This window comes from Microtus ochrogaster, chromosome 2 (genome assembly GCF_000317375.1).
Source record: "Microtus ochrogaster isolate Prairie Vole_2 chromosome 2, MicOch1.0, whole genome shotgun sequence".
In the NCBI taxonomy this organism is placed as follows: Eukaryota; Metazoa; Chordata; class Mammalia; order Rodentia; family Cricetidae; genus Microtus; species Microtus ochrogaster.
In genome coordinates this window covers 13,642,398-13,654,191 of record NC_022010.1, presented here as the reverse complement: position 1 = coordinate 13,654,191, position 11,794 = coordinate 13,642,398, and the positions used below count along the sequence as shown (strand labels likewise).

At 42.8% G+C, this 11,794-nt stretch overlaps 2 protein-coding genes and 1 non-coding gene across 3 annotated transcripts in view; all 3 read left to right on the top strand.

The window, feature by feature from the left end:
- Window positions 1-6,232, top strand: part of Denr (density regulated re-initiation and release factor) — a 21,499-nt gene extending 15,267 nt beyond the window's left edge. Inside the window, exons 5-8 of the mRNA XM_005344402.2 lie at window positions 412-495; window positions 3,263-3,379; window positions 5,821-5,960; window positions 6,076-6,232. Coding sequence (XP_005344459.1) covers window positions 412-495; window positions 3,263-3,379; window positions 5,821-5,960; window positions 6,076-6,120 — 386 coding nt within the window. The 3' untranslated portion in view covers window positions 6,121-6,232. The remainder of the gene's footprint in view (window positions 1-411; window positions 496-3,262; window positions 3,380-5,820; window positions 5,961-6,075) is intronic.
- A 3,002-nt stretch (window positions 6,233-9,234) lies between these two features.
- Window positions 9,235-11,794, top strand: part of Ccdc62 (coiled-coil domain containing 62) — a 38,308-nt gene continuing 35,748 nt past the window's right edge. The window contains exon 1 of the mRNA XM_026788133.1: window positions 9,235-9,402. Coding sequence (XP_026643934.1) covers window positions 9,367-9,402 — 36 coding nt within the window. The 5' untranslated portion in view covers window positions 9,235-9,366. The remainder of the gene's footprint in view (window positions 9,403-11,794) is intronic.
- LOC113458274 lies at window positions 11,173-11,309 on the top strand. The gene has a single exon (XR_003378670.1). It is a non-coding gene; the product is annotated as a small nucleolar RNA SNORA2/SNORA34 family (small nucleolar RNA).

Below are 11,794 nucleotides of genomic sequence, written 5' to 3'. Positions count from 1 at the left end.
AGAGCTAGTTCCAGGACAGGCTCCAAAGCCACAGAGAAACCCTGTCTCGAAAAACCAAAAAAAAAAAAAAATAATAATAATAATTAAAAGATAGGAAAAATCAGGTACCAGCAGAGAAATCTCAAGCACCTCAGACAATCGGCAGTTGAAGAACAGTGTTTATTGGGGATGAGGAAACACATCAGTGGACACATAGAGAAGGAAACCCTCTGCAAAGCCGGAAAATCCTGACCTTCCACTTCTGATCCCCTTGTCTTTACCTCAGTACTGGAATTAAAGTGGAAACAACCCAGGGCTTTGTGCACTCAGGTGACACTCTCTAGCCTGAGCCACATCCTCAGCAGATGATTTCTCTTTACAATATTAATATAAAATGCTGTTCATGCTCTTGCATTTTATTTTTCTGTTTAGAAAATTCACCCAAACAAGAAGCTGGCATTAGTGAAGGTCAAGGGACAGTAGGGGAAGAGGAGGAGAAGAAAAAGCAAAAGAGAGGTAAGACCTAATCCACGTTTGATTTATATAGACATATCTTCTTTCCTGTAGAGGATAACTAGAGTGATGAGAGCTTCCGCCTGTTAATGTTTGTAATCTTAGTATTGAGAGATTAAAGCCAGAGAACTGCTGGGAATTCAAGGTCAGCCTGAGGTACATAATGAGGACCTTGTCTCAAAAAGCCAAATCCAGCTGGTCATGGTTTTGAGCACCTTTATTCCCAGCACTTGGGAGGCAGAGGCAGGTGGATCTCTGTGAGTTCAGGATAGCCAGTGTACATAAAGAGCCCCTGTCTCAAAAGGAAAAACAAACAAAAAGGATTGAAAATATATGTGTTTATCTTAATGTGCCTTTAAGACACAACCAGCCTGCTGAACATTCCTTTCTGTTGAAGTGGAATGAGCTGTTGCTTGCACTTAGTTCTTTCCTCTCTAAAACAGATTTTTTTTTTAATGTTTTTGTTTTTGTTGTTTTGTTTTTTGAGACAGGTTTTCTCTGTGTAACAGCTCTGGCTGTCCTAGAACTCACTCTGTAGACCAGACTGGCCTTGAACTCACAAAAATCTACTGGCCTCTACCTCCTGAGTGCTAGGATTACAGATATGCGCCATGACTGCCTGCCCAAAACAGATTCTTTATGCTATGGCACCTATTCCCTACCCATCTCTTCCTCATTGATTGTTTTGTTACTAAAATTATCTTATAATTTATTTTGATTATCTATGTATGGGTGTTTTGCCTGTATGTATGCACTCTGTGGATTCATTGCCCATGGAAGATAGACAATAGGAGTTAGATCTCTGGAACTGGAGTTATAGGTAGTTATTAGTAGGCATGTGGATGCTGGGAACCAAACTCATGTCATCTTTAAAGACTGCAAATGTGTTTAACTGCTGAGCCATTTTTTCAGCCCCAACTTTAAAGATTTTTGCCATGACCCCCAGCCCTACCATTGTTTTCCCCCAGTGCTGGACACTGAACCCAAGGCCTTACACATGCTACTTAAGAGAGGTCTCTGCTAAGAGTCTGTTGCTATCTTACTTTCGTTTCTCACCAGTTCTTATCCAAGTGCCTTCACTAAATTGGACTGACCTCCCAGCCTCACGTCTGTTACTGCTCACTCCAGCCTGTCTTTACTGAAACTGTTCTAATAAAAGTCACCAGTTTTTTGGTATCTGCTAAGTAGAAAGAACATGTGAAAGTTGGGCGGTGGTGGCACACGCTTTTAATCCTAGCACTCAGGAGGCAGAGGAAGGCCTGAGTTTGAGGCAGAGGTCTACAGAGTCAGTTCCAGGACAGCCAGGGCTACAAAGAATAAACCCTGTCTTGAAAAACCAAAAGAAAAAAAAGAACACCTGAACCTTTCTGAAGTGTGAATTTCCTTTATTTTCTTGTTTGTATAGACCCCTCTTCTTTCTGGTGTTCCTTTGAAGTAACTTCCCAGGCTCTGTCCTAGGTCTTCCTACATTCTGTTCATTCTCCCAGGATGTTTCTGTTGTATCTCTGCTACACTATTATATATCTGTATTTCCTAAATCTGTATGTCTATGCCTGGCCCATGGCAGGCTGAAAATGTGCATGGTCCCCACAGATACCACAAATGAAACACTTCTGAAGTTAAATTGACTGAGTCCTGAATCATCTTTCATTTCTCCCATTTTGGCAGAGGTTGCACAATTATCCTAGCACCTCAGCTGGAAACCTGAGGACTGTGTCAGGCTCTGCTTCCGTTAATAGTCCTAAAATCTGTTCTTTCTCTTCCCCTGCATTTTTCTCTTCAGCTGCTTGCTACATTTTGGTTTATATTTTGACTAGTTTTTGTTGGAGTGAATACAGGAACTTCATTTGCCTCTCTTTCCATCTTACTCTTCATAAATCCACCCTTCACCCTAGAGCTGACCTGATCTTCGTAACCATGAATCTGTTCTTTCATTCTCTCTGTCCAGTGTAGTCACACCTGAATTTGGATCCAGTTCTTACTGACTTCTGACTTCCTGTACTGCACACCCATAAGTATTCTTCAATAAGACAAGTGTGCTTCCCAAATTCAGTGTATTTTCTCTTGAACTGAAGCCATTTGTCTTCCCCTGAACACTCTTCTGTTCTTTAAACTCACCCTAGAGGTCACTTCCTTTAGGAAACATTTTCTGTCATTCATTCATTCATTCATTCATTCATTCACTGTGCTAGGCAGTGGTGGCACACTTCTAATCTTGGCTCTCAGAATGCAGAAGCAGGTAGATCTTTGAGTTCCAGGACAGCTAGACTACACACAGAAATCCTGTCTTGAAAAAAAACAAAAAATATTTGTTGCATGTGGAGGTCAGAGGACAGTTTGCAGGAGCCAGTTCTTTCCTTGCATCATGTGGGTTCTGGGGATTGAATTCAGGTCTTCAGGCTTGGCAGCAAGCACCTGTCCTTGATGACACATCTCGGGCCTCTCAGACTAAGTAGGCCAGGTCGGGCTTGACCTCAAGATCTCTCCCTATAGGCCTGTACCCCATGTCTGCTTTAACACCTCCCCCCACCACTCATCTTAGTGGATTGTGAGTTCCTGGAGGGTGGGAACTGAGTCCTGGTTATCTGTGCCCGAGGCCTTTGTGCAGTCCTGGGCATGTAGTAAGTACTAATTGGTGAGTGTTGCTGAGTAAATAGCCTATGTGATTTGTATTTAGAGAAGGAACTCGAACACAAAGTGAAAGACTCAGTATTGTATGTTTACAATGGTGGAAAAGAAAGCAATTGATGTGAGTTCTTTCTTAATGAAGGGGGAAGAGGTCAAATAAAACAGAAGAAGAAGACAGTGCCACAGAAGGTCACAATAGCCAAAATTCCCAGAGCGAAGAAGAAATACGTGACGAGAGTGTGTGGCCTTGCAACATTTGGTGAGTTGAGGTTTGTTTGTTTCTTTGTTTACAAAGAAAATGTATAAACCAGAATCTATTTATTTGTATCATGAAGTTCTGTTCGGGTGTTTTTATAAGGTGTTGGGGAAGTTGCATCCCTGCTTCCATGTATTTGTTTATGCCAAGAATATACTAAAAGAGGTTTTCGCCTTTCTACTTTTATTTTTATTTTTTTGAGGATTTGTTTATTATGTATACAGCATTCTGCCTGCATGTATGCATGCAGGCTAGAAGAGGGAGCCAGTTCCCATTACAGATGGCTGTGAACCACCATGTGATTGCTGGAAATTTAATTCAGGACCTCTGGAAGAGCAGCCAGAACTTTTTTTTTTTTAATTTTATGTGTATTAGGTGTTTTACCTGCATGTATGTCTGTGTACCATGTCTTCCTGGTTCCCACAGAAGAGAATGCTGGATTTCCTTGGGCTAGAGTCACCAGTTAGTTGTGAGCCATCATATGTGAGTGCTGGGAATTGGACCCAAAGCCTCTACAAGAGCAGCCAGTGCTCTTAATCACTGAGACATCTTTCTTTCTGGTCCCTGTTCTGAATTTTTTTTGGAGGTAGGGGCATAGAGGCACACTACAAGGTGATGCTCTCTAGCCTACGCTATGCTGGAACTTCCTTTGTAGTTCATGCAGTCCACCCATCTTGTTTTCTAGATGTTGAGGTTACAGACATGTGCCATGTTCAGCATACGATCTTTCCTTCCTTCCTTCCTTCCTTTTCTTTTTTCTTGCCGTTTTCCTTAAAGGCAGGGTTGCTTGCCAGGTGGGATGGTATACCCTTTAATTCCAGCACTCAGGAGGCAGAAATAGGCATATGCCAGTCTGGTTTACATAGGTAGTTCTAGGTCAGCCAGGGGTACATAGTGAACCTTTGCCTCAAGAAAAGAAAAAAACTGGGTGGGGCTTCTTCATCTTAAGCTGGCTCAGCTAGTAATGAAAGAGAAGGGTGACCTTAAGCTTCTGATCCTCCAGCTTCAACCTCCCAAGTACTGGTTTATAGGAGTGTGCTGCCTGCCTAGCTATTGTGATCCACGGCTGGAGAGTGAAATGAGGGCCTCCCAGATGCCAGGCAACGACTCTTCCTACTGAGCTAATCTTCAGCCCTAGGTTTTGAATTTCTAACTATAGTTTCAGAATTACCATCTAAAAGTCTTTTATAGAATAAACTAGCACACTTTTTTTTTCCTATCTGGTAATTTTGCCTGGTTTTGTTTGATTGCTTTTTGTTTTTGAGAATGCTATCTTGCTGTGTAACCTTGGCTCTTCTCAAACTACTGCTTCGCCTCCTAAGTATCTGGGGTTGCAGGTATGTACCACTGCCAGCTCTTGAGGAATTGCTGTTGAATATATTTGTATAGAATGAAGAGTTCTAGGTAGGACTTAAAAAGTGGCTAAGGCTGCTCCTGTGTCTCCAGAATTCTATTAAGATTTAACCTGTTAAGTTGGCACATACCTTTAATCCTGCCACTTGTGAAATGTCTTAGGTTTCTATTGTCATGAAGAGACACCATGACCACAGCAACTCTTATAAAAGGAAACTTTTAATTGGGGCTGGCTTACTTTTTTAGAGGTTTAGTCCATCATCATGATGAGGAGCATGGCACTGTGCAGGCAGACATGGTGCTAGAGAGGTAGCTGAGAGTTCTACGTCTTGATCCGCAGGCAGCCAGAGACACTATGTATCATCCAGGGTATAACCTGAGCATATAAGACCTCCATGCCCGCCTCCACAGTGACACATTTCCTCCAACAAGGTCATACATACTAATAGCGCAACTCCCTGTGGGCCAAGCATTCAAACACATGAGTCTGTGGGGGCCATTCCTACTCAAACCACCACAGAAACTAAGACTAGAGGAATTCAAGTTCAAGGCCAGTGGGGCTCTGTAGCAACTCCCTGTCTCAATAAGCAAAAAAAAAAAAAAGCTTAGGTATAAAGGTTTGGTTCTCCGTTCTCTGTTTTTCTATTATACAGAACTTAAGCATGGATAACTGTGATGCTTGGAAGTAATATGTTCCTGGATTCATTTTGTTAGATAGGGTCTCTCTGTTCGCCTTGCTGTCCTGGAACTCATGTTGTAGACTAGGCTGGCCAGGAACTAACAGATCTACCTGCCTCTGCCTTCTGAGTGCTGGGATTAAAAATGTGTGTTATCGCTCTAGCCATTTTAGTCTTACTGTGTGGTGTAGTGTGGAGGATGCTGTTTGTGATATTGAGACTATATGACCTTGAAAATACATGTTAAGAGCTCTGCCTATAATAGTTTTAGTCATTGTTCTGGAAAAAAATAATACCACTTGTTAAATGATTTTAAAATGCAGATGAAATTTCAAAATGAAGGAGATCTTTGTTATATAATTCCAATTATGGTCTTGCCCTCCCTTTTTTTTTCTAAAAAACAAACCAAAACAGAAATTGATCTCAAAGAAGCACAAAGATTTTTTGCTCAAAAATTCTCCTGCGGTGCCTCAGTAACAGGGGAGGATGAGATCATCATTCAGGGAGACTTCACAGATGACATAATTGATGTCATTCAGGAAAAGTGGCCAGAGGTAAGTGCACAGGATGTATACACCCGTAGAAACAAGTTTTTTTTAAAGCAAATCACTTTATTTCTTTCTTAATTTTTGCCACAATTCATAAACTTCTTTTATCTGTGTCTTACAGGTGGATGATGACAGCATCGAAGACCTTGGAGAAGTGAAAAAGTGATTCTGGAGTCATGTGTGTCTGAGCTGACCTGAGAGTTGACACGGCCTTTCAGAAATATATACATATGTATATATGTGTACATATGTGTCCTACAGTAAAACTGTAGACTCCTCATCTTTGGCGTTCTCATTGTTCTGTACAAGGCTGCTTGGTTTGTTTATGTTTTTTGTTTTTTGGTTTTTTTTTGTTTTTGGTTGTTTTTTTTTTTTTAATTGCCAAAGTCTGATAAACAGAGAGAGAGAGAGAGAGAGAGAGAGAGAGAGACTGTCATGCTTATGCATGAATCTGAATTTAGTCAAATAAAACATTTTGGTTATTTGGTACTGATTTTTCTTTTTTTAACTTTTTATTTTAGAAAAACACTGTAGCCTCTTTCCTTCTTCTTGGTGCTGTTAATGGGACCCAGGGCCTTGTGCATGCTGGGAAAGCATTGCCACTGAACTAGACTCTTGGCACCAAAACCTTCTCTTTTTCTTCAGGAAGTGTTTCTGTTGGTTATCTTACTGGGAGAAAGCTGAGTGACTTTTCAAAAGAATCTGTTTTTCATTTACTTATTAGAAGTGTGTCCTTGGTTGGTGAGAATCCAATGGAGCTTTGGTTGGCTTAGTTCCTTCATTAACGACAAAGTCCACTGTGTTGATATAATGAGCAACAGAGTGGGTAGGTTTGCTCAAGTCATTCAGGAGATTACTTGCATTAAAAAGCAACATTAAAGTACATTAAAAGCCTTAAAACCATGTACACTGTGACCCAGTAAGCCCCTTCAGCACTATCCTAAGGGCCAAGGATGCCATTCATAATGTTACTGATGATGTTAGAGTTCATGAATACAGAACTGTTAAATGCTGGTGTATCTTGTGGTAGGATACTGTATATTTGAAAAAGCTTTTCCCAGGAATATTAGAAATCTGCTCGGTAATGTTGAGTAGGGTCAGACCACAAATTTGTTGTAGACATTCGTTTTTGTTACGAGTGGAAGGATGCTCAGAGAGGCTGGGAATTCTTGTTCTAGTTACATACCACATGAGTAAAATTCTAACCAATTAAAAATGGAATATATCTGTTCTCAGTCTACAGTTTTAGAAGTTGCAATTAAACTAACTTATGGAGAAACTGATCGTTTTAATGAATGCACTGGGTGGAATTAAACACTGGAAATCAGGTGTTACATGTGAAAAGGCTACAGGTATGAGAATATTTATGGCTGGGCAGTACAAGCGCTTGCCCAGCATGCACAAGGCCCTTACATTCAACCCGTAGTGTCACAAACAAAAATTGTATAGATACTTTAAGAATTTAGAATTCATGAAATTGTCAGTTATACAAATATATTCTTGAATGGAAGGGTGTTTTTTTATTTTTCTTTATTTATGTGCATTGGTGTTTTGCTTGCATGTATATCTGTATAAAGGTGTTGAGTACTCCGGAACTGGAGTTACAGACAGTTGTTAGCTGCCATGCGGTTGCTGGAATTGAATCCAGATCCTTTGGAAGAACAGCCAGTGCATTTAACTGCTGAGCCATCTCTTCAGTTCTGAAAGGGTGTTTAGAAAAAAAGTCTTAGAAACAAATGCATAATTAAGATGTTAGCTTAAAAGCAAAATTCTTTACTAACTGAATTTTGCCAAGTACTCTTTCTTACTTGGCAAAGCAAATGTACTGGTCATGGCTGTTTGGTGAATGTTCTGTTGGTATTTTTCTTGGTGCTCTAAGATCCCCATGTATGTATACATAATGTTCATGGAAAAGGCACTTTAATGTCCACAGATCTAATTTTAAAAAGGGGGGGGAGGTATGCCCCCCAAGGGTTCAGTACCCAAGAGGCCAGAAGAACCTGTAGGGGTCCCTGGAACTGGAGTTATAGTGGCTGTGAGCTGCTCATTTGTATGCTTGGTATGGAACTTGAGGCCTCTGCTAGGGGAGCAAGCACTCTTAACCACTTGGGCCATCTTTCCAGCTCCCAAACGGTTTTTGAAAAGTGCATTCTCGGTCCTTATATAGCTATCAGCAGATGTTACTGCCAGAAAATGAAGAATTAAAATGCCCTTACTGATAAAATGAATGTTTTCCTGTGACTTGAAATTCAATGTACCTCAACAGTTCAAAAATTGACTTTAATTGTCACTTTTTTTTAATGTTACATTTTTCTTTGGTGTGTATGTATGTAATAAAGTGTTTGCTTCACAATGATGAGGACAGGAATTTGATCCCCAGCACGCAGGTAGTTTTTAACCTATTATTATTTTGGATGTGTGAGTGTTCCAGTGTGCCAGAGAGATAAAGGGAACAACTATGGCCGGGCGGTGGTGGCGCACGCCTTTAATCCCAGCACTCGGGAGGCAGAGGCAGGCGGATATCCGTGAGTTCGAGGCCAGCCTGGTTTACAAGAGCTAGTTCCAGGATAGGCTCCAAAGCTACAGAGAGACCCGGGCTCAAAAATAAATAAATAAATAAACAACTATGAATTCTCTTCTTTCACTGTAAGCTTCTAAGATGACACTCAGGTGGTCAGGCCTGAATCGCTTTTAGGGTCCAGGGCCATTCTGTTTTCCTTTCCCCCTACCCCCAACACTCTTAAAACGGGGGGGGGGGGTGTATCTGTTACGTGCATTTTTAATGCTGGGAGGCAGGCAGAAGGATGTGTCTGGTGAAATTAGTGGAGCTGCCTCAAAGGTTTGTTGAAGGTCTTCTGGAGGACACTGACTGAAACTGTCCTCACCTCCGCACAGGTGCAGGGTGCACACACGTAAAATCCCAGGGTCTTCCTAGGTCTCCGATCTTTTTGCCTCAGACTCAGGACCCAACAATAATGTGGGAAATGTTGATATAAAATGTCACGGTTCTCATCACTATTAAAAGATGATTGACAGATGCTTCTGTCCTGAGTGATCTTTCGTCCTGTCTGCCGGCGCGATTATCCCTCTAGTTAAGTCAGAAAGCGAGGGAACCAGGGCCACTGGGCCTAGAAAAGACTGAGTTCACGGTCTTTAGCGCCGGAACGCTTCTCTGGGGTGCTTCGTGTGGCGCCGGAGCCTTCCAGTGTGGGAAAACAGGTTCGCGTTCTCGCGAGACTTGAGGCGTCCACCTGCGCGACGCCTCAGCGCGGGCTGGCAGTTTGTGTGCGCATGCGAGGGCGCGGCGTCCGGGGCTGCGGGCTTGCCCGCCCCGGTGCGACCCGGCGCCAATGGCGTTTCCGAGGTGACGCGCTGCTGGCACTGACTCTCTCTGGGGGCGGGGGCATCGCCCATGAACCCTTCGGCGACCTTCTTCGTCCGGCGCCAGGTGAGCGCCGCTGCCCCTGGAGACGGTGCAAAGAGGGAACAGAGCGACAGTTTCCTCAGCTCGACAAAAGCTAGGACCGAGCACCAGGCATTGCTGTTGAACGTTGACAGGGACGTTGCCCTCCCTCGTTTATTTAACAGTATCCTCCACTGAGTTCCATGCCCCTGGCCTGCCATTCTTACAGACAGGAATTCTAAGTTCGTGTGTGTGTGTGTGTGTGTGTGTGTGTGTGTGTGTGTGTGTGTGTGTGTTTAATCAGTAACTGTCAATGATTATTATTTATAAGCCTTTTTAAATGCTGTCATCGTATACGTGAGTCTCCGATGAACTTGCACTGCCCTTCACATCCGGTGTAGGCCATGCTGGCATCACTCTCACCGCCTCTGCCCTCTGAGTCCCGAGAATGTAGCTGTGAGCCAGCCACCGTATCCCAGCTTTAGCTCTTAGAACCCTTGGGGCGAGGCTTAGCTTTAGTGGTAGACTCCGTTTCCACTTTTCATACACAGAACCAGAACATAATTCAGCACCATATGGTTTACAGAACAACTTAGTGGGTAAGGGGTCAATAAACCAAGCGTTAGGATTTGTGTTTGATCCCTAGAACTCATATGGTAGGAGAGAACCAACGTCTGAAAGTAATCCTCTGACCTACACACACACACACACACAGTCAGGTGTGGTGGTGCACAACTTTAATCCCAGAAAGTACTTGGGAAGTAAAGGTGTACTGATTCCTGTGAGTTCAAGGCCAGCCAGGGCTGCATAACAAGTCCCTGTTTAATCAATAGTAACAACAATGCTGAAGGATTGCTATATTCGAGGCACTTATAAAACCACAGGCCTGTAATCCCAACTACTCTGGAAGCTGGAAAGTTCAAAGCCATGGAGTAGGCCTAAGGGGAGGGCATTTTAGTGAGACTATGTCTCAAAAAGTAAAAAAAAAAAAAAAAAAAAGCTGTGGGAACTGGAGAGGTGGTTCAGCAGTTGGTTAAGAGCACTGGCTCACCTAAATGGTGGCTCACAAATGTCCGTCATTTCATTTCCAGCAGATCTGATATACACTTCTAACCTTCACAGGCACCAAGCGTGGAAGTGGTACATAGAAATACATGCAGCAAAACTCATACACAAAATTAATAATAAAAAATACTGTGGGTATTGCTCAGTGATAGAGCACTTTCATGTGCAAGTCCCTTAGTACAGTTGTTACCATTTTACACGTAATGAGGCTAAGGCTGAGAGATTAAGATTATATAACCACTAAGTGCCCAACTCTGGATTCAGGTTGATAGGACCTGTCATATACTGGACTTTAAAACTGGGCTGGAGCCAGGCAGTGGTGGCGCAAACCTTTAATCCCAGCACTCGGGAGGCAGAGGCAGGCGGATCTTTGTGAGTTCGAGGCCAGCCTGGTCTACAGAGCTAGTTCTAGAACAGGCTCCAAAAAGCCACAGAGAAACCCCGTCTCAAAAAACAAAAACAAAAAACCCACAAACAAACAAACAAAAAAACTGGGTTGGACAGATGGTTCAACAGTTAAGAGTCCTGAATTCAATTCTCAGTACCCACATGGTAGCTCACAACCATCTCTAGTGGGATCTGGTGCCCTCTTCTGGCATAAAGTTGTATATGCAGACAACACTCATACATAAAACAAATAATAAATCTTAAAAAAAAAAAAACAGCTATAGCCTGGTGGTGGCACACACTTTTAATCCCAGCAATCAGGAGGCAGAGGCAGGTGGATCTCTGAGTTCAAAGTCAGCCTGGTTGGCCCTGAATCAAGGCCATTAGTTTGCTGAAGCTGTTGGTTTCAAGCAGGTGCCTAAAAAAATGTCTTTCTATGGTCTGTTGGCCATTTCAGAAATTTTAAAATGTTATTGTTGATTCATTAAAAAGAAACATCTGCCTGCATATGATACCCAGCTCTAAAATTGTAGCCCTTGGCTAGCTACAGAGGCCAGCTAGACCAGAAGATTTGGAATTTGCAGCCACCCTGGACCACAGCAAAATCCTGACTCGGGTGGGTGAAGTGGGGAGAGGAAAGCTGAAGAAAGGACTGAGTTCTTGGTAACAGATGTGGGTAGCTGCTAGTCTTAATGACATTCTAAGATTTTTCTAGGGGCTAGAGAGATTGCTCAGAGGTTAGGAGTACTGCCTGCTGTTCCAGAGGTTCTGAGTTCAATTCCAGCAACCACATGGTGGCTCACAACCATCTGTAGTAAGATCTGGTGCCCTCTTCTAGCCTTCAGAACACTGTATATATAATGAATAAATAAATATTTTTTTAAAAGATCTTTCTAGCCGGGCGGTGGTGGCGCACGCCTTTAATCCCAGCACTCGGGAGGCAGAGGCAGGCGGATCTCTGTGAGTTCGAGACCAGCCTGGTCTA